This window comes from Balaenoptera borealis, assembly GCF_965194805.1.
Source record: "Balaenoptera borealis genome assembly, chromosome: 8".
In the NCBI taxonomy this organism is placed as follows: Eukaryota; Metazoa; Chordata; class Mammalia; order Artiodactyla; family Balaenopteridae; genus Balaenoptera; species Balaenoptera borealis.
In genome coordinates, this window is record NC_138865.1 from 34880431 (window position 1) to 34903644 (window position 23214).

The 23214-nt window shown below is 40.4% G+C and overlaps 1 protein-coding gene across 1 annotated transcript in view; it reads left to right on the top strand.

Annotated features, from left to right (window-relative positions):
* The window catches only part of HSD17B3 (hydroxysteroid 17-beta dehydrogenase 3), a 233399-nt gene that overhangs the window by 160036 nt on the left and 50149 nt on the right, over nt 1-23214 (top strand). Inside the window, exons 2-3 of the mRNA XM_082401269.1 lie at nt 2454-15320; nt 19223-19269. Coding sequence (XP_082257395.1) covers nt 15167-15320; nt 19223-19269 — 201 coding nt within the window. The 5' untranslated portion in view covers nt 2454-15166. The remainder of the gene's footprint in view (nt 1-2453; nt 15321-19222; nt 19270-23214) is intronic.

A 23214-nucleotide genomic window follows, 5' to 3' on the forward strand; every position in this document is an offset into this window, starting at 1 on the left:
GCCCCCCTCTTGCTCCTCCCTCCCACCCCACCATCCCACCCCTCTAGATGGTCACAAAGCACCGAGATGATCTCCCTGTGCTATGTGGCTGCTTCCCACTAGCTATCTATTTTACATTTGGTAGTGTATGTATGTCAATGCTACTCTCTCAGTTCGTCCCAGCTTACCCTCCCCACCCACCATGTCCTCAAGTCCCTTCTCTACATCTGCGTCTTTATTCTGGTCCCCCTAGGTTCATCAGAACCATTTTATTTTGTTTTTGTTTTTAGATTCCATATATATGTGTTAGCATACGGTATTTGTTTTTCTCTTTCTGACTTACTTCACTCTGTATGACAGACTCTAGGTCCATCCACCTCACTACAAATAACACAATTTCATTTCTTTTTATGACTGAGTAATATTCCATTGTATACATGTGCAACATCTTCTTCATCCATTCATCTGTTGATGGACACTTAGGTTGCTTCCATGTCCTGGCTATTGTAAATAGTGCTGCAATGAACATTGTGATATATGTCTCTTTTTGAATTATGGTTTTCTCAGGGTATATGCCCAGCAGTGGGATTGCTGGGTCGTATGGTAGTTCTATTTTTATTTTTTTAAGGAACCTCCATACTGTTGTCCATAGTGCCTGTATCAATTTACATTGCCACCAACAGTGCAAGAGGGTTCCTTTTTCTCCATACCCTCTCCAGCATTTATTGGTAGATTTTTGGATGATGGCCATTCTGACCGGTGTGAGGTTATACCTCAGTGGGGTTTTGATTTGCATTTCTTTAATGATTAGTGATGTTGAGCATCCTTTCATGTGTTTGTTGGCAATCTGTATATCTTCTTTGGAGAAATGTCTATTTAAGTCTTCTGCCCATTTTTGGATTGGGTTGTTTGTTTTTTGATATTGAGCTGCATGAGCTGCTTGTGTATTTTGGAGATTAATCCTTTGTCAGTTGCTTCATTTGCAAATATTTTCTCCCATTCTGAGGGTTGTCTTTTGGTCTTGTTTATGGTTTCCTTTGCTGTGCAAAAGCTTTTAAGTTTCATTAGGTCACACTGGTTTATTTTTGTTTTTATTTCCATTTTTCTAGGAGGTGGGTCAAAAAGGATCTTACTGTGATTTATGTCATTGAGTGTTCTTCCTTTGTTTTCCTCTAAGAGTTTGATAGCCTTCCATTTAGGTCTTTTATCCATATTGAATTTATTTTTGTGTATGGTGTTAGGAAGTGTTCTAATTTCATTCTTTTACATGTAGCTGTCCAGTTTTCCCAGCACTACTTATTGAAGAGGCTGTCTTTTCTGAGTTGTGTATTCTTGCCTCCTTTATCAAAAATAAGGTGACCATATGTGTGTGGGTTTATCTCTGGGATTTCTATCCTGTTTCATTGATCTATGTTTCTGTTTTCGTCCCAGTACCATATCATCTTGATTACTGTAGCTTTGCAGTATAGTCTGAAGTCAGGGAGCCTGATTCCTCCAGCTCCATTTTTCTTTCTCAAGATTGCTTTCGCTATCTGGGGTCTTTTTTGTTTCCATACAAATTGTGAAATTTTTTGTTCTAGTTCTGTAAAAAATGCCAGTGGTAGTTTGATAGGGATTGCATTGAATCTGTGGATTGCTTTGGGTAGTAGACTCATTTTCACAATGTTGATTCTTCCAATCCAAGAACATGGTATATCTCTCCATCTGTTGGTATCATATTTAATTTCCTTCATCACTGTCTTATAGTTTTCTGCATACAGGTCTTTTGTCTCCCTAGGTCGGTTTATTCCTAGACATTTTATTCTTTTTGTTGCAATGGTAAACGGGCGTGTTTTCTTAATTTCTCTTTCAGATTTTTCATCATTAGTGTATAGGAATGCAAGAGATTTCTGTGCATTAATTTTGTATCCTGCTACTTTACCAAATTCATTGATAGCTTTGTTTAGGATTCTCTATGTATAGTATCATGTCATCTGCAAACAATGACAGTTTTACTTCTTCTTTTCTGATTTGGATTCCTTTGATTTCTTTTTCTTCTCTGATTGCTGTGGCTAAAACTGCCAAAACTATGTTGAATAATAGTGGTGAGAGTGGGCAACCTTTTCTTGCTCCTGGTCTTAGAGCAAATGCTTTCAGTTTTTCACCATTGAGAATGATGTTGGCTGTGGGTTTGTCATATATGGCTTTTATTATGCTGAGGTAGGTTCCCTCTATACCCACTTTTTGGAGAGTTTTTATCATAAATGGGTGTTGAAATTTGTTGAAAGCGTTTTCTGCATCTGTTGAGATTATCATATGGTTTTTCTCTTTCAGTTTGTTAATATGGTGTATCACATTGATTGTTTTGCATATATTGAAGAATCCTTGCATTCCTGGGATAAACCCAAATTGATCATGTGTATGATCCTTTTAATGTGCTGTTGGAATCTGTTTGCTAGTATTTTGTTGAAGATTTTTGCATCTATGTTCATCAGTGATATTGGCCTATAGTTTTCTTTTTTTGTGACATCTTTGTCTGGTTTTGGTATTGGGTGATGGTGGCCTTGTAGAATGAGTTGGGGAGTGTTCCTCCCTCTGCAATATTTTGGAAGAGTTTGAGAAGGATAGGTCTTAGCTCTTCTCTAAATGTTTGATAGAATTCACCTGTGAAGCCATCTGGTCCTGGGCTTTTGTTTGTTGGAAGATTTTTAATCACAGTTTCAATTTCAGTGCTTGTGATTGGTCTGTTTATCTTTTCTATTTCTTCCTGGTTCAGTCCTGGAAGGTTGTACTGTTCTAAGAATTTGTCCATTTCTTCCAGGTTGTCTATTTTGTTGGCATATAGTTGCTTGTAGTAATCTCTCATGATCGTTTGTATTTCTGCAGTGTCAGTTGTTACTTCTCTTTTTTCATTTCTAATTCTGTTGATTTGAGTCTTTTCCCTTTTTTTCTTCATGAGTCTGGCTAATGGTTTATCAATTTTGTTTATCTTCTCAAAGAACCAGCTTTTAGTGTTATTGATCTTTGCTATTGTGTCCTTCACTTCTTTTTCATTTATTTCTCATCTGATATTTATGACTTGTTCTGCTACCTTTGGGTTTGTTTTGTTCTTCTTTCTCTAGTTGCTTTGGCTGTAAGGTTAGGTTGACTATTTGAGATTTTTCTTGTTTCTTGAGGTAGGATTGTATTTTTATAACCTTCCCTCTTAGAACTCCTTTTGCTGCATCCCATAGGTTTTGGGTCATCGGGTTTTCATTGTCATTTGTTTCTAGGTATTTTTTGATTTCCTCTTTGATTTCTTCAGTGATCTTTTGGTTATTTAATAGCTTTTTTTTAGCCTCCATGTGTTTGTGTTTTGTACAGTTTTTTTTCCTGTAATTGATATGTAGTCTCATAGCATTGTGTTCGGAAAAGATACTTGATACAATTTCAATTTTCTTAAATTTACCAAGGCTTGATATGTGACCCAAGATATGATCTATCCTGGAGAATGTTCCATGTGCACTTTAGAAGAAAGTGTATTCTGTTGTTTTTGGATGGAATGTCCTATAAATATCAATTAAGTCCATCTGGTCTAATGTGTCATTTAAAGCTTGTGTTTCCTTATTTATTTTCATTTTGGATGATCTGTCCATTGGTGAAAGTGGTGTGTTAAAGTCCCCTACTATGATTGTGTTACTGTCAATTTCCCCTTTTATGGCTGTTAGCCTTTGCCTTATGTATTGAGGTGCTCTTATGTTGGGTGCATAAATATTTACAATTGTTATATCTTCTTCTTGGATTGATCCCTTGATCATTATGTAGTGTCCTTCTTTGTCTCTTGTAATAGTCTTTATTTTCAAGTCTATTTTGTCTGATATGACTATTGCTACTCCAAGTTTCTTTTGATTTCCATTTGCATGGAGTATCTTTTTCCATCTCCTCACTTTCAGTCTGTATGTATCCCTAGGTCTGAAGTGGTTCTCTTGTAGACAGCATATATATGGGTCTTGTTTTTGTATTCATTCAGCCAGTCTGTGTCTTTTAGTTGGAGCATTTAATCCATTTACATTTATCAGTTATCAATATGTATGTTCCTATTACCATTTTCTTAATTGTTTTGGGTTTGTTTTTGTAGGTCTTTTCCTTCTCTTGTGTTTCCTGCCTAGAGAAGGTCCTTTAACATTTGTTGTAAAGCTGGTTTAGTGGTGGTGAATTCTCTTAACTTTTGCTTGTCTGTAAAGGTTTTAATTTCTCTGTGAAATCTGATTGAGATCCTTGCTTGGTAGAGTAATCTTGGTTGTAGGTTATTCCCTTTCATCACTTTAAGTATGTCCTGCCACTCCCTTTTGGCTTGCAGAGTTTTGTTGTTGTTGTTGTTGTTAACATCTTTATTGGAGTATAATTGCTTTACAATGGTGGGTTAGTTTCTGCTTTATAACAAATTGAATCAGCTGTACATATATATCCCCATATCTCCTCCCTCTTGCATCTCCCTCCCCCCCCTCCCTAACCCACTCCTCTAGGTGGTCACAAAGCACCGAGCTGATCTCCTTGTGTTATGCGACTGCTTCCCACTAGCTATCTATTTCACATTTGGTAGTATATATAAAAGTCCATGCCACTTTCTCACTTTGTCCAAGCTTATCCTTCCCCCTCCCCATGTCCTCAAGTCCATTCTCTACTTCTACGTCTTTATTCGTCCTGCCCCTAGGTTCTTCAGAATTTTTTTTTTTTTTTAGATTCTATATATATGTGTTAGCATACGGTATTTGTTTTTCTCTTTCTGACTTACTTCACTCTGTATGACAGACTTTAGGTCCATCCACCTCACTACAAATAACTCAATTTCGTTTCTTTTTATGGCTAAGTAATATTCCATTGTATATATGTGTCTCATCTTCTTTATCCATTCATCTGTCAATGGACACTTAGGTTGCTTCCATGTCCTGGCTATTGTAAATAGAGGAGACTTGCAGAGTTTCTGCTGAAAGATCAGCTGTTAACTTTATGGAGATTCCCTTGTATGTTGTTTGTTGCTTTTCCCTTGCTGCTTTTAATATTTTTTCTATTTATTTAATTTTTGATAGTTTGAGTAATATGTGTCTTGGCATGTTTCTCCTTGGATTTATCCTGTATGGGACTCTCTGTGCTTCCTGGACTCGGGTGGTTATTTCCTTTCCCATGTTAGAGAAGTTTTTGACTATAATCTCTTCAAATATTTTCTCAGTCCCTTTCTTTTTCTCTTCTTCTTCTGGGACCCCTATAATTAGAATGTTGGTACATTTAATGTTGTCCCAGAGGTCCCTGAGTCTGTCCTCAATTCTTTTATTTCTTTTTTCTTTATTCTGCTCTCTGGTAGTTATTTCCACTATTTTATCTTCCAGGTCACTTATCTGTTCTTCTGCCTCAGTTATTCTGCTACTGATTCCTTCTATTGTATTTTTAATTTCATTTATTGTGTTGCTCATCATTGTTTGTTTGCTCTTTAGTTCTTCTAGGTCCTTGTTAAACATTTCTTGTGTTTTCTCCATTCTATTTCTGAGATTTGGATCATCTTTACTATCATTACTCTGAATTCTTTTTCAGGTAGACTGCCTCTTTCCTCTTCATTTGTTTGGTCTGGTGGGTTTTTACCTTGCTCCTTTATCTGCTGCATATTTCTCTGTCTTCTCATATTGTTTTACTTATTGTGTTTGGGGTCTTCTTTTCACAGGCTGCAGCTTCGTTGTTCCCGTTATTTATGGTGTCTGCTCACAGTGGGTGAAGTTGGTTCAGTGGCTTGTGTAGGCTTTCTGGTGGAGGGGACTGGTGCCTGTGTTCTGGTGGGTGGGGCTGTTTTGTGTCCTGTTTGTGGGCAGGGCTGAGTCCGGTGGTGTGTTTTTGGGTGTCTGTGAACTTAGTATGGCTTTAGGCAGCCTCTCTGCTAATGGGTGGGGCTCTGTTCCTGTCTTGCCAGTTGTTTGGCATGGGACATCCAGCACGGGAGCTTGCTGGCCATTGTGTGGATCTGGGTGTTAGTGTTGAGATGGACATCTCTGGGAGATCTCTCACCGAGTGATATTACGTGGGGCTCTGAGGTTTCTGGTGGTCCAATGTCCTGGACTCAGCTCTCCCACCTCAGAGGCGCAGGCCTGACACATGGCTGCAGCACCAAGGCCTTGCCAGCCACATGGCTCGGAAGAAAAGAAAAAAAAAAACGAACAGATAGGACCCCAAAATAAATAGTAAAAGCAAAACTAAACAGACAAAATCACACAAAGAAACATACACACACACTCATAAAAAAAAAAACAAACAAAAATAACAACAACAAAAACTAAACAAAGAAAAAAACCCCAAACAGACAAAACCCTAGGGCAAATGGTAAAAGCAAACCTAAACAGACAAAATCACAGTAAGAAACACACACACTCACAAAAGGAGAAAAAAGGAAATAATAATAATAATAATAAAATTTTTAAAAAGGGAAGATAGCAACCATACCAATAAACAAATCCACCAATGATAAGAAGCACTAAAAACTAAACTAAGATAAACATAAAACCAAAAACATATCAGACACAGAAAGCAAACCGCAAGTCTGCAGTTGCTCCTGAAGTCCACTGCCTCAATTTTGGGAACATCTGTTGTCTCTTCAGGTATTCCATAGATGCAGGGTTTATCAAGTTGATTGTGGGGATTTAATCCACTGCTCCCGAGGCAACACAGAGAATTTTCCCTTTCTCTTCTTTGTTTGCACAGCTCCTGGGGTTCCGCTTTGGTTTGGGCCTCACCTCTGCATGTAGGCCACCCCCAGGCATCTCTTCCCCACCCAGACAGGAGGGGGTTAAAACAGCGGCTGATTAGGGCTCTTTTGCTCACTCAGGCTGGGGAGAGGGAGGGGTATGGTAGTCACAATTGGAATGCGGGGGAGCCTGTGGCAGCAGAGGCCAGCATGACATTGCAACAGCCTGAGGTGCACCGAGTGTTCTCCTGGGGAAGTTGTCCCTGGATCACGGGACTCTGGCAGTGACGGGCTGCACAGGCTCCCAGGGGGGTGTGGGTAGTGACTTGCGCTTGCACACAGCATTCTTGGTGGCAGCAACAGCAGTGTTAGTTGTCCATGTCCTTCTCTATGGTCCGAGATGATAGCTGCAGCTTGCGCCTGTCTCTGGAGCTCGCTTAGGCGGTACTCTGCCATCTGTGGGCACATGGAGTAGGAATCCCCTCTCTTTGCGCACCCCGAGACAATGGTCTCTTTCCTCTCCGGCAGGTCCAGAATTTTTCCCAGACTCCCTCCCAGCTAGCTGTGGCGCACTAGCCCCCTTCAGGCTGTGTTCACTCAGCCAACCCCAGTCCTCTCCCTGGGATCTGACCTCTGAAGCCCGAGCCTCAGCTCCCAGCCCCAACCTGTCCCGGTGGGTGAGCAGACAAGCCTCTTGGGCTGGTGAGTGCTGGTCGGCACCGATCCTCTGTGCGGGAATCTCTCTGCTTTTCCCTCTGCACCCCTGTTGCTGCGCTCTCCTCCGTGGCTCCAAAGCTTCTCCCCCCACCCATCTCCTCATCCCCACCAGTGAAGGGGCTTCCTAGTGTGTGGAAACTTTTCCTCCTTCACAGCTCCCTCCCAGAGGTGCAAGTCCTGTCCCTATTCTTTTGTCTCTGTTTTTTCTTTTTTCTTTTGCCCTACCCAGGTACGTGGGGATTTTCTTGCCTTTTGGGAAGTCTGAGGTTTTCTGCCAGTGTTCAGTAGGTGTTCTGTAGGAGTTGTTCCACATGTAGATGTATTTTTGATGTATTTGTGAAGAGGAAGGTAAGCTCCACATCTTACTCCTCTGCCATCTTGAAGGTCTCCCCTTATCTGCACTTATCTGCACTTTTATAAATGTTATTTCATTTAATCTTCACAATAGCCCTGCAAAGTAAGAAGTATTTTCAATCCCATTTTATAATAATAACTTGAGGGACAGAAAGTTTAGCTTGTCCAAGTCACACGACAAAGCCAGCATGTACATCTGGAATGTCTTTCTCCAGAGCCCATGCTCACCTTCCTCCCAGCTGCATCCCAGACGATGGGTGGTGCTTGGAGATGGCAGGGCATGGAAAGGAAAGGAATCACTCAGAGGGGTTGTTTGTAATGTTGGATTTGGTGACCACTTCTATCTACAACATAAAGGAAAGGGAGAAATTTTAAATAACTAATTTTCCCAGCCTGGGAAAAGATGATGTCACAAATGATACCAATTTCATAATCTGTTCAATAGTACATGTGATTTCTACTAGTCAAAAAGTATTCCTTCAATTCAGCCTTGCCTCAACCTCAGACACAGGGCTCTATGCACTGTGTGATGCAGTGAGGTCTTATCAAATCTGCAGTCCAATCGCTCTGTGCTAAGGAGATCTGGCCCTGGCTGAAAATCTTCTGGCTGATCTGGGAGCCAGCGTGGGAGCTGGAGCACCTCGTTTGTGCAAGCCTGGGCCGACCCACACTGCTTTCCCATGGGGAGGAGTCTTTGTAACCAGGGGGCATCCAGAACAGGCACCAGGCTAAAGTGCCATCAAGCAGAATGGCCCCTTTCCACTCCACACTAAGAGCACTTTATATCTGCCCTGGCAGGGATGGGAACAACAAGTTTTTGACAAAAGGAAAGAAGAAATCAAAACATAAAATATACTTCTCTGGGTTGCATGTTTCTGGCTTGACTTATGTCACTTACACAACAATGGTTATTGTTTGTTTGAACGACACAGAGGGTTTTAGGCAAGGCCAGAAACGCTAGCCCAGGATTTGGTCCCCCAGAGTTCTGACACCTAAAGAAGGGGAAGGAACAGTGGGTGTGTGGGGTCAGGAATGTCTTTTCTGATTCCAGCCTTCAGCTGCCTGAGCCTCCCAAGCTGCATCCTGCCCCATAGACAAGAAAATGTAGCCACAGACAACAGTGGAAGAGGGGCTTTGAAACAAAGAAGGAAGAGTGGGCACATGTTTCCTGGGACTCTTGGGATCCTCGAACTCTTTGAAGGTCTGTTTGACAAGTTCAGCTTTGACAGGAAAAACTGATTCACTGGACAAAGAGTTCTGGTTCAACACTGGCTGAATACACAGCACCCAGCTCCACCATCCATAGCCCCCAAGCCCAGGATAATTTGTTTTGTTTCTATTTTTCTCTCAGGTTTTCTAAACCTTGCCACTTTCAAGAAATCTACTCTCAGGGAGCTAATTTTTACTTAATTATTAGCTCTGTTTTTCCTTTGTGAAAGCCACTCTCCATTTTTGGATGACATTTGATGACCTGCATCAGTAGAAAACGTTAGTTTTGTCCTCTTTTACTGGAAACTTGGTGACAAAGTCAATTTCTCTTCAGGCCTCTCTAGTGTGAAACTTCTTGTAATCCTTTCCCCTAACACATACCACAGCTCACTTACACAGATGCTTCAGGGAGAAGGCCAGGCCCTTATGAACATCTTAGAGAGCCTTCTTCAGGCCTCTTTCTTCCTCTGAATTTCTCCAGTTTGCCAACCCCTTTGCTCCCTCTTCTGCATCTTACCACATTGTGTCCAACCATTCTGTCCTCTATTGAGTGCTGGGACAGATAAACACCAAACAAATATTTGATAAATGGGGCAATTGTGAAGGAATCCCTTCCCATCTTTGCCTTTTTCAGTTTTTTTTTAATTTCCTCTTCATTAACTCCATATGCTATAGGCTTCCAGTTGAGATCTATCCCTGCTCCCTGAGACCCTGCAACTTGCCCCTTACCTGTACCAGTGTCTATCACCTCTTTACCAAAAACTTCTTTAACAGGAAGTTAACTTCATTGCTTCCACACCAATAAAGGCTCGTTTTCCTTTTTCATTAAAGAGTAAATATTTATTGACTACTTACTTTTGCTCTAACAAAACAAAGTCCCAATCCAAAGGAGTTTACATTGTAGTGGCAGGAGACCCAACCACAAGCAACAAATAAGATAAGCCAATAAATAATATGCTCAGAAGAAAAATAAAGCAGAGGCATAGGACTGCAGGATGGGCATTGGCCTGGCCTTTTCCAGGCATTAGTGAAAACGGTAATTGTTGTTTTCATATTTACCAAACGCGTCAGTCTCTCACTCCTTTGGGGACAGATGTGGATGCATTGAGATGGCTGATCCACAATATCTGCTTCTGCCAACCAACCCTCAATGGGAAGAGTAATAATTAAACAAGACAGGTAATCCTTGTAAAGTGCTTAATGCAGAGTCTGATACAAAAAACACAGTAAATAAGGAGCAGCTGGAGAAAATGGGAAGGAGTGGGGAACCACCATTGGCAAAGGCCATCTCATTTGCTTTAATTTTAGTTTAATCTCCACATTACTTAAACTTTCTTCAGGCAGTCCATAGCTTTATGAACAATTGACCCTTGGAACTGAGAAGCTGGTCCAGATAAAGGCCTTAGTTGAAAATGCCATGGTAAATAAAATGGCATGGTTTAGAGAGGAATGCAGGCGGAACTTGACAGTAGCTGCTGTCTCTCAGGGAGCTGGGGCTCCTCTTAGCCCACAGGAACTCGCTCATCTCCTGACATACAGGCAAACCTGGAATTGAGGGAGGTAATACCCCACAGGGCAACCTTGATCACGGAGCCGGGAGCCAATAGATAAACTACTGTACTTTTTTACTTAAGGCAGAAGAATCTGAGGTGCATGCTACATTTTCTCAGAGGCTTTTCCAGCAGATGGAGCCTCAGTCACTCACAGCAGTGACCAGCTCAATGACATATTTGTGTCTTTCTGTCTTTTCCTGTTCAATCTCCTGGTCCCAACCCAACTCCTGCTCATTGGAATTACTTCCCAAAAGAACTATCTTCACAAGGTCTTCATATCAGAAAGAACCCAGGCTAAGAGAGTCACACTATCTGTGCTTTGGTCTTTCCTTTTAGATTCTATCTCCCAATATTATATATTCCACATATATATGAAATTATCTATAGTCTCTTCTCTTTTTCATAGCTCCTTCAAGTTAGGAAGTTTCAGTCATCAGGTAACTCCACAGTTTCCCTACCAAAGATCTCTCAGATTGTTCTTTCAGTATATATTTGGCTAAGTTGATCATTACTGTTTCTGTATATGCAAACAAAACCCAGGAATCATATCAGTTGTTACAGAAATTCTCTTTGATCCACAGTGTTTACATTGCCTCCTCTATAGCTGGTGGAGACACGATCTTAAATATTTCCAAGTTGAAAAACTATCATTTGGAGGATTGCAATGAACTTCTGTATTTTAGGGAGCAGACTGTCCTTTAATTTTGGAGGCAACACTTTGATGACTCTTTTAGTGATGCTAATACACCTACCATTACCCCTCCCCATCATGTATATGAAAATGCTTTAGGCTGAGACATTACCTATTCTGTTTGGGCATATAGATTGAGTATAACTAGCAGAATTATTGACCTGCAATATTAGATTTTTCCCCCTAAATCTAGATTAAGTTGTCTTATAACTAAATGTTTTTATTTTCCCTTAGAAAGAAGAAGAAAGATAGCAGCCTGGAAAAGGAGCAAGATGGCAAGGAGTGACCAGCAGAAGTGGAGCACTGTCCCAGAGCCAGAGACCAGATTTGCTTGGCTAGAATGGGAGGATTTGGGCAACAGGTTCCTTAATGGTTCCCTAAAATTACATGAGAAGGAAAACCTAATAAAATACTGAACTCTTTGATGGCAGTAGAATAGAGACTTAGACTATTGTCATTTGGGTATTAATAATCTCTGAAGACTGGAGAAGATGGGAACATCTTAATTACCCATGGTTCCCAATACTCCTGTACATATTTCTCCCTAACCCCCTCCCTCTTAAAAAATTCAATCTATTTAAACCAAAAACAAAAAGACAAACACAAAAAGTGCACCATTTCTCCCACCCCCACCCCTTGGCTTTGGCAACCACAAATCTGTGCTCTCTAACTAAGCTCTCTAACTGAGCTTATTTATATATACATATCATATATATATATATATATATACACACACACACACACACACACACATTTTTAAAGGACTCCACATATAAGAGAGATCATATAGTATTTATCTTTCTTCTCTGACTTACTTCACTTAGCATAATGCCCTTGAGGTCTATCCTATCCATAGAGTTGTCATTTAAGTACTTATGACTGCTTTTGTACTACAATGGCCAGGGTCTTTTTTGCAACAGAGACCGTATGGCCCACTAAGCCTAAAATAAAATCTTTACTATCTGGTCCTTTAAAGTGAAAGTTTGCTGACCTCTGTTCTAGATCTAAATAGTTTAGAAGAAATATAGGGGACAAAGGAACATGTTAAGCAACACTATGGAGATGCAATCAGCAAATTCAAAATGTGGAAAATTCTATAAGATTAACAACTTAATTTCTTAAACAAATAAATGGTAGTAAACATTTTTTAAAGGGTGGGAGAGAAAACCTATACCACTTATGAGACATATGAATTTAATGCAATGTGTAGTCCTTTAAGAAAAAAATGATTCAAAAGTCAACTTAAAAATATATATGTAACAATCAGGGAGATTTAAATACTGACTGTATTTTGATGGAATTACTACTAATTGTTAAATTGTAATAACAGCATTATTTTTATGTTATTCTTTTAAAGAGTCCTTCCCACTATAGGGGTTTGGGAGTAGGGAAAATGGGTATATACAAAGTAAAAATGGACATAAAATGATAGTTAATTTTGTTATTAACTGTCATTATAGTTACCTATACCTATGGGTAGGTGAAGGTTCATTAAATTAGTCTCTCTACTTTTGCATATTTTTGATATTTTTCTTATTATAAATTTCTATAAGAGCAAGAATTTTTAAAGAAATCATAAAAGTTATTGAGAGACATTAAGAAGACCTAAAAGGAGAGATATGCCAGTTTGTAGTTGAAAGACTCAATGTTGTAAAAATAAATGTCAGTTTTTCCCAGTTGAGCCCCAGTAGGGCTCACCCCAGGGAGTTCAACCACCCCCCCCCCCCCACCTCCAGTAGCTTTCCAGCAAGTTTTGTCAGCTTCCCAGGGGATTTCTGGTCCCAGGCAGCAGTTCCCTGCTAACCAGACTTATCCTCCTGACTGTGAACAGCTCTGTCTCGGGCAACCCAGAGAACTTCATCACCAACCAGCTGGCTGCAACCACACTCTCTCCAGTGAGGTCTGAATCCCAGCCTTGGCTCCAGGAATTCCCTTCCAAGTTCATTTGTTTCCTAAATACTCTTCTTCAGCCTTTGAGTATTCTTTTATGCCCTTTTAGTAGCTAATTCCCAACTAATTTTTTAATATTGAATAGTCCATGTTCAAATTGCTGTGTGGTTTGCCTCCTGAGTGGGACTGACACACTAGTAAGATTGAAGTTGTACATGTATAACATGTATGACCCTGCAATCATGTGTATTTGTGTGTGTGTGTGTGTGAGAGAGACATGCACACGTGTGGGAAATGACAAATACAAGAATATCCATAGTGGGGCTTCCCTGGTGGCACAGTGGTTGAGAATCTGCTTGCCAATGCAGGGGACACGGGTTCGAGCCCTGGTCTGGGAAGATCCCACATGCCGCGGAGCAACTGGGCCCGTGAGCCACAATTACTGAGCCTGCGCGTCTGGAGCCTGTGCTCCGCAAAAAGAGAGGCCGCGATAGTGAGAGGCCCACGCACCTCAATGAAGAGTGGTCCCCACTTGCCGCAACTAGAGAAAGCCCTCGCACAGAAACGAAGACCCAACACAACCAAAAAAAAAAAAAAATTAAATTAATTAAAAAAAAAAAAAAGAATATCCATAGCAATGTTGTTTAGCATAATCTGAAACTGAAAACAAATACAATTGTTTGTTAACAGGAGGCAGATTGGCTGCAGGATGTGAGAGAAAGAGAGGAGTCAAGGATATCTCTAAGGTTTTTAACCTGAACAACTGGAACATAAGAGTTGCCATGTTCTGGGATAGGGAAGTCTGCAAGGGGAACAAGTTTTGACATTTGCTGGTAATATCAGAAACCAGTACTAGACTTAAGCTTGAGATGACTATTAGGCATTCAAATGGAGGTGTTAAGTAGGCAGTTGGAAATGCAAGTCTGGATGAGCAGCCTGGGTTACCACTGAACTTATACATTTGGGGGTCCTCAGTGCACAGCATCCTTAAAGTCAAGAGATTGGGTAACGTCACCAAATGAGTAAGTGTGGACAGAAGGAGAAGGGGGCCAAAGGATGAACATGGGGGCACTCTTCTCGGATGACTGTCATAGTCGTCTCGCTCCCCCTGCTTCAGTGTCATGACCACTCTCCATCCCCACCTCCAAAAGGTCATCTTCTCTCAGCATCCAGGGTGACTCGGATTAGATAACACCATTGTCTGAGTCTCTTCAGTGGTTTCCTGTTGCTCATAAAGTCCAAACTCCTCACCAGGAGTGTCTGGCTCCTCCCCATGCCTTCACCTTACTTTATTCTTTCCTTCCTTTGTTCTCTACAGACCAGTTCCTCTATATAGTGCTGTTTATTCCTCAAATACATGTATCTTTCTCATTTCAGGTCACTTGCACTAGCTGTTCCCTCAGCCTGGAGGGGGAAACCTATCTTTGCAGGTTTGCTGTCTTTGCTGTCTCCTTTTCGTTCAAATTTCAGTTCAAAATACCACCTCTTCACAGAATTTCTTCCTGTGCTCACTAGTCACTCTAACAAGTCACTCAGTAGCACTTTTTCACGGTACTGATATCTGACATTATCTTATTTATTCGCACATGGACTGTGACTCTCAGCTCCCCCATGGCAGTGACTGGCCGTGTTTACTATTTTATATTCCCAACACCTCAAAGAGTGATGCCACCTGTAGGCAGTCAATAAATATTTGCTGAATGAATGACTTACAGGATTTTGCATACTTTTAAGTATCTTTTTTAGCTTCCAAATTCAGGGAGGGAATGCTGGGCTGCCATTTTTCTTTGTCCAGGCTTTATCTTTCTTTATGTCCACCTTTTACTTCTTCTCCAACTCCCCTGTGTCACAAAAGCCCAACAGTGCTATAAAGATATTAGGAAGAATATTTTATTCTGAAGCCTGTGAATCAGAGGATTGTGTAAAGAAGTTACTCCAATCTGAATGCCTCGACACAGTGACGCGTTGGAATGTGTCCAGTGACTCCAGAAGGGGACTGACTGACACTCCTCCAGAGCAGTCACGCTCGCCCCTGGAGGCTGTGAGGGCCCCAACCAGGTCCAAAACATCATCTGCTGCGGTGCCATCATGGGGGAGGTTCTGGAACAGTTCTTCATTTTTGTAGGGCTGCTGGTGTGCCTGGTCCACCTGGTGAAATGTGTGAGATTCTCCAAATGTATTTTCCTGCACTTCTGGAAAGTTTCACCAAGGTCTTTCTTGAAGTCAATGGGACAGTGGGCAGGTAAAGAAAGTTTTCCATCTCTTGTTTTTTTGTTGTTCTTGCTTATTATCACTTAGGTTTCAAAAGATATATTGCATCTTTTCCTTTTGAGAGCAAAGGTGTAATTCCTTTGGGTTATTTTAATTTGGGAGGCTGGAAAGCACGAATGAAATTAGGATTGTCTGAGAAATGAGATGTGGGGCATCAGGAGGATAATTAGGGAACAATGTGACTCAGTCCTTGCCTGTGTGCTTCTCCTCTCATTTTCACTAGTTGGGTTTTCTTATTTTTGGAGTTTCTGATGATACAAATAATAGATGCTGCAGAAAATTATGTATCCTCTTCTCCAGATTTTCAAAAGCCCAGGGTGCTTCCATTTTCTTAAAGGGTGTTTCAACATTCTGAAATCCAATAATTTAAATTCATTTTATTAAAAAAAATTTCTCTGAGCCCTTTCAAGAAGTGAGGGTAATACAAAATCAAGGCAATAAAGATCTCTGTGGAGACATGTTTTTTAAATGGTAATATATGGAATCTGGGTCTGGTTTGTGTCCCAAGTAGATTGATTAATTGCTGCCTCCCAATGGGATTTAGCTCCTGGAACTTCCATACAGAATTTCAGCTCCATACTGAGTTTAAGGTGAAGGATGTGAGGCTATGGTTTCAGCATGTCCTTGAATGAAATGCTAAGTTTGCATTTCAAAGTTGGTGTTATGTGCTGGTATCAGTCTATCAATAACCAATATTGTGGTCAGGCTGGCCCTTGTGGTTCTTACTGTGATTGCAAGATGGCTTTCAGCAATAACCATCAGGAAACTTTAAAAAAAAAAAAGGTTTATTACTTACAGGACCTGGAAATTATGTAGGACACCTGGTGCCACATAGCAAGGTCATGGGTGCAAAGAGAGAGAGAGAGTGAATGCTCCTGGAGTTCTTCTTTTATTTTATTCTGGGGTGGGGGCCTAGGGTTTCACATGCTCACTCTTTAATGGTGAATTTAAAACATAAGAGCAGGAATTTAAAGCACAGGAAGAGAAAGAAACAAGTGGTCCAAATGGTCAGTTATTGAAATCAATCAAGATTTTTAAAACAAAGGAACCTCATTTGGGGGAGGTGGCCTGACTCTTTACATGATCGTGTGGGCAGCATAGCTTTTATTAGAAATCACCATCTTTAAAGTTGATGCCTCTTTGAAGTTGATGCCTCATTGGCAATCAAAGTCAGGCACTTGCATTACAAAAAAGAAAAAAACAAAAACAAAAACCCAACTGTCAGGTTTTACACTACAGTTGGGCACCAAGAAATCCAATGATTTAAAAAAAAAAAGAATTTATGTGGCTTTAGAATTACAATGCCAGGCTAAAAAGGAAAGATTGTAAACAACCTTATGGGGCTTCCAGATAAAATACAGGATACTCAGTTATATTTGAACTTCAGATAAATAAAGAATAAATTTTTTAGTATATGACACCCCAAATATTATGTGGGACATTCTTATACGAAAAAATTATTTGTTGTTTACCTGAAATTCAAGTTTAACTAGGCATCCTGTATCCTTATTTGCCAAAGCTAAAAAAATTACTATATGGAAATTGTTTGGCATGAAAAAATGCGTTTTTAATTGTTGCTTGTTAATCTGGAGAGAGAGAGAGAGAATATGTGTGTGTGAGCACTCCCTCTCAGGGCAGTATGATGTCTCCAGTGAACTTGCTAAGCAGTTTGAACTTGAATGTTCTGGATCCAAATACTCTGCATCACACAGATTCAAATGCCTGTGCTCTGAGGGGCTTAGAACTCTGCCCATCAGTGTACAGCAAAGCCCTTCTGAGAACACACGTTCTAAAAGAAGTGCATATGCGGTCATATGTGGTTGATTTCCTAATTTTGTCACTGGTATTCTTTTTGTTTTGGCTACGTTGGGTCTTTCTTGCTGCATGCAGGCTTTCTCTAGTTGCTGCGAGTGGAGGCTACTCTTCGTTGCGGTGCGTGGCCTTCTCATTGTGGTGACTTCTCTTATTGCGGAGCACAGGCTCTAGGCATGCAGGCCTCAGTTGTTGCGGCACGTGGGCTCAGTAGTTGTTGCGCACGGGCTCAGTTGCTCCGCGGCATGTGGGATCTTCCCGGACCAGGGCTCGACCCGTGTCCCCTGCATTGGCAGGTGGATTCTTAACCACTGCACCACCAGGGAAGTCCCATCACTGATATTCTTTATAGATTTGTGACCCCAAAGTCAGAGCCTGGGTTCAAATCCTGTAGTCATCATTTTTAGCAGTGTGGCCTTGATTGGGTTAAGAACTTTCTCTCCCTTAGCTTCCTCAAATATAAACTAAGGAAAATGATGTTCCCTGAATTATAGGCTTGTTTTGAATATCAGATGAGATGGTGGCTGTGGGGTTGCCCATCCACATGCTCCTTCTGCATTTCTGTAAGCCGGACCAGGAAGAGCTTTGTTGGACCTACAATGCCTATTCCACTTTCTCCCTGAATTCCAGTGGCCTCATCTGTCACCCTCACGTAGACAAACTGATGCCTTCACATTCCCACCACCCGCCATGAAGAAGCTGCTAGTGGGAGCCCTGGTGCTCTGGGGTGTCAGAGCCAGAACCTCATTTCTGGCTTGGAAGCTGTGTTCCGAGGCCTGATCTGGACACTGGGGCAGAGGCAGCACTGAAGACTTTGCTATGCACTGAGGAGGGGATGGAGGTGGCCAAGAACCTCAGGAGCCAGCTTCCTCCCCTCTTCTCCCTCCTGTCCATCTCACGCTGTGTAATTTAACTTGTAAATAATAAGGTCTAAGTGACTAAAAACAAAACCCAAAAATATAGTGCACGGCCGAAAGTAAACACTCAGTAGGTACCAGCCACTTACTGACGTTATCTTGACTATAGTTCAGGCCTTGTACGGGATGATTTTGAGGATGCCGGTAATGGAGGGGAAGGTGAGGCAGAAGACAACAACCCTGAGCAAAGTACTTCTACAGAGTAAAACAAGTCATATACGTGGAGTCACTTAAAAGTACCCAAATAAACAAATAAAATCACTGGTAATTATTAAAATGAGGGTGCTTCTGCCAGTGTGCTGCCTGAAGCTTTTTCAGCTTGGTCTGCTCTCCCTCTCAAGTAAACTAAATGTATACATAGCTTTTGTAGACACTTTTGGAAAGCATATCCTCCGATTGTTGGTGCAAAGGTAAACTGCAGGTATGTATATACTGAATTGTACTGTGTTTTGAAATTGTGACATTCACACAAATGAAGTTTACCCTAGAGCTTAGTCATTAAATATGTATGTGCTGTTGGCTATAAAAGGACTAGAAGGCCCATCTCGTTGTTATCTATTAATCAATAGATCCAGTGAGCACAAGTTCTTTAGCTTCCTTCATGTCATTGCATCCTCTTTTTGTATTTCTGTATTTTCGTCTTTATTAAGTTCTCTATCTTCAGTGGGCTTTGATTGCTGCTGTCCTGTGAGAGTGAGGATAGGAAGTGGGGAGAACTCAACTTTCAGTAGGAACCTTGAAATGTCCTTACAGTGATAATTGGGTGTGTGGGTAGAGAGATAATAGTGTACACTGCTTGTCCTTGATGAATTCAGGCTTAGAAATGTCTAAACCCTTATGGGGTCTGAATAAAATGTTCCCTGGCTAACGTTCTTTGTTTCATTTTGGAGCATGTTTTTCATAGCCTCACCAACCCTTCCCCCACAACCCCATCCAAAAAAAGAAAAAAAAGCTTCATTTTGAACATTTAGTGAAGGGAGTCAAGGCTGGAAACTTCACAGTTGAGCGGAGTAGGGCTGGAGAGCAGAAGGGCGGTGCTTTGGAATATTGTGTCCTAGAGAGTAGGCCTGCAATAACATGTAGCCAGTGAGAAAGGGGTTTAAAGATTAATTCTATCCTTTAAAACCATTTCTGCTTTTTGCAGTGATCACTGGAGCAGGAGATGGGATTGGGAAAGCGTATTCATTCGAGGTAAGTTGTGTCCATGGAGACTTTCTCCTCCCCTTTTATTAAACACATCATAGTCACATGACTCCCACCCCAAACACTAGTTTTCTGATTATAAAAGCAATGGACATTCCCTTATGAAGGAAACTATTTTCTATAAAAAAGGAAATTTAAAAATCATAATCTCATCGCCTGGCTACCTTTTAAAAAAAATACAATGATATTCAAAGGTGGCAGTATCTCCCCTTAGGAGTTGTTTTAGGAATTTATGGGGGCACTTATTTTCTAGGGTAATTGTACCATAAGCATTTATATACCTAAAGCAATAAAAAAATTATAAACTACTTTCCTTTTATTTACCCTTTACATTATAGCTAGGGCATATGTTGATTTAAAAATCATTTGTGTAGGTAGGAGATATATATATATATATATATATATATATATATATATATACACACATATATATATATATATATATATATATATATATATATATAAAACTTTCACTTCAAGATTAATGGGCATTAAAAAATATAATATAAAGAGAGAATCTGATAGGGCTGAGAGTCACTGGAGTGTGATTAGAGTCCTTGAGTGTTTCCTTCCAGGCTTTTTGTTTCTCTGTAGATAGATAGGTAGATAGACAGATAGATAGATAGATAGACAGTAGGTAGTTACGCTTTTCTAAAAATGTGTTTACAGCATATGTAGTTTTGTATGCCATTATTAGTAGTATTATTACAAGTTCGACATTTTCACTAATGAAGTATTGTTTCCTGGAATTCCTATATATTTTCTTTCTTCCTTGTGCCTATTATACTAACCTCTAGAACCATGTAAAATACGATAGAAGAAATAGAATCCTAGAAATTATGAGGATGGCTGTTAAAAATCAACACCTTAAAAACGTAATGAAAAGCACTTCAATTATGAAAACTACATTCAACAATAGTGTAGTACTCATGTGTTTTCTTGTTCCTAAAGGCCTGTGTCATGAGAGAGGTCAAACCATCTTCTGTGAAATGAACATTGCAAGGTATATTGGAGGTACCTGATAGAAACTTTTGGTTTTCTTTTTAGTTAACAGAGCTGAACCATACCACTTAAAAGCTCCTAGTGCTGGTCTTTTGGGTCTACCCCCCCATCCTCCATGCTCTGAAGATAATTTCTTTGGTACTGACATTCTGCTTCAACTCTGTTTTTGTTTTTGTTTTTTTCTTCCAGCTAAAGAGTTCGTCTTTGCTCTTATCCTAATTTGTATATAGCAACTTTCTGATGATCAGTAGTGCCCAACACTCAGTAGACGAGTGGTTATATTTGAGTGTTGAGGTTGGAGAGACCATGTGCCAACCCTTCCAAAGCCTTGTATCTTCCATACCCCAAATCAGAAGGAAAGCTTTTCTAGCTATTTGTGTTAAAACTATATCACCTCTTATATAACTGTTTTTTCACCTTAGACCAGTTTTCTGGAAAGGGTCTTATCTTTCATCCACAAGATCCAAGGCCTTACCTCTCAGTTCTCTGGAGAACTCAGGTTATTTCTTTATGATTTTCCAGATTCTTTCCTCAAATTCATGCTGACCTGATATACCTGTGGCCCCCTTGATATCTTAAGACTCAGACACTTTTCTTTCTTCTTAGAGGAGACCCATGTGCGGATTCTCCTTAGCAATTCATTTCCTTACTCTTTCCAAAAGCAATGGCCTGGGGGTCAGGAGCTATGGGTTCCAGTCCTCATTCAGACACTAACTGTCTGCAGATTTTGGACAAGTTACACATCCTTTCTGGGCTTCCAGGTCTTTATGAGCACAAAAGATGTCTCCCAAGAACCTTCAAATTCTAAATTCTGTTTCTCTTCTAGACTAATTCTTGTTTTGCTCTTCTTCTTGTAGAATCTTATTCTTTGTTTCCTTTTGTTCTTTTCTAAGGCTGTGTTAAACAATTTTCTGGGATCCCTACCTTTCTTTCATGCAGGATTCCCTCTCTCCCAGAGAGCCTGTTCTTGTTTCCCTGCTAATTGCTGCTTCAAGGAAAGCAGTTCAGAGTCTGGAAAGCTGTGGATTGTAATGGTTAAAAATTCGAGGTTGGGAATGGATCAGATGTCTGTCTGTTCAAACTTTGCCTCCAATATGCTCACTGCAGAATTTCCACATCAATAAACTGGAGGTGATGATAATTCCATCTGGGCTTTTGTAAAAGTTAAACGGGATGAGGTGGGCAAAATGCTTTGCATAGAGTAAGCCCTCCAAGTTTAGCCACTATTATTATTGCATATTTAATCTGTGTTTTCTTTCCCATATATTGCTTTTTTTTTTCTTTTTGAGAAAGAAAATGTGTTGTACTTACCCATATTTTTACTCTTTCTATTGTTCTTTCTTCTTCCCTGATGTTCCAAGATTTTTTCTTTTGTTATTTCCTGTCTGTTTAGAGAAGTTCCTTTAGTTGTTCTTTTACAGTAGCTGTGCGGGTGACAAATTCTCTTTGTTTTCCTTCATCAGAGACTGTCTACATTTCCCCTTCATTCCTGAAGGATAATTTTGCTGAATATAGGATTTATAGTTGACAATCCTTTCCTTTCAGCATTTGAAAAATGTTGTGCCACTTCCTTCTGGCCTCTATGATTTCTGATGAGTCTGATGTTATTCAAATCATTTTCCCCTATAGGTAAGGTGTTGTTTCTCTTTCATTGCTTTCAAGATGTTTTTCTTTGTGTTCAGTTTTCAGGAGTTTAGTTATGTTTCTTGGTGTGGGTTTCTTTGGGTTTATCTTGTTTGAGATTCACTCAGTCTCTTGAATCTGTAGGTTTATACCTTTTCACAAATTTGGAAATTTTTCATTCATTCTTTCTTCAAATATTCTTTCTGTCTAGCTGCCTAGCCCTCTTCTCTTCTTCTGGGACTCTAATGACACAAATGTAAGACCTTTCTTATAGTTTAGTGGGTCTCTGAGATGCTGTTCATTTTTTTTCAGTGCATTTTTTCTCTGTTTAGATTGGGTAATTCCTGTTGTTTTACCTTTAAGTTCATGGATTCTTTCCTTGGTCTCTCCATTCTGCTATTGAGCCCATCCGTTGAGTTTTTAATTTCACTTTCTGTATTTTTCAGTTCTAAAATTTCCATTTCATTTTTCTTTATATCTACTATTTCTTTGCTGAAATGTCCTATTTTTCATTTGTTTTAATTGTGTTTGTGATTGCTCTCTGAAGCATTTTTATGATAGCTGCTTTAAAATTCTAGTCAGATAATTCTAACATCTGTGTCATCTTGATGTTAGCATTTGTCCATTGTTTTTATCTTACTCAAATTGAGATCTTCCTTATTCTTGGTGTGATGAGGTTTTTTTTTTAATTGAATCTTGGACATTTTTGGTTTTATGTTATGAGACTCTGAATCATATTTAAATCTTCTGGTTTAGGTCTGTACTGATATTGCTTCAACAGGGGGAGGAGGGGGTGCTTTTTCCTACCAGGTGGGGTAGAAGCCCAGGTTTTCCACCTGGCCTCCTTTGGGGGGTGCTGCCTCCTTGTTACTGCTGGATGGGTGTAGGAGTTCTGGCTTCTCATAAGCCACTCTGGATTTTTGGGGCAAGATTGCATCCTTACTGCTCCCCACAAGCAGTACGTGGAGGAGGTAGTCTCACTATCATTGTGGTGATGGTATAAATCCTGAATCTCCACTAGGCTTCCTCTGTCGTCATCCCAGGGGAAGGAAGAGGGGAGAGAGCAGAAGGGGTGCTCTGGCACTGTCAGGTGGAAGTGGATGTTCAGGTCTCTGCTGACATGGCGGGTGGGGTGGCTGGAATGAAAGTCCCAGCTCCCTGCTCATCCTTCTCTGATGCCAACCTGGCAGGGGGTTGGAGTCCTTGTTAGGACTCAGCCTCACCAGAGTGGAAGTGTCAGCTCCCCACTCAGCCTTTGGAGGCAGGGGTGGCAAAAGGAACATAGATTTTTTTTTGAGTTGTTTGGAG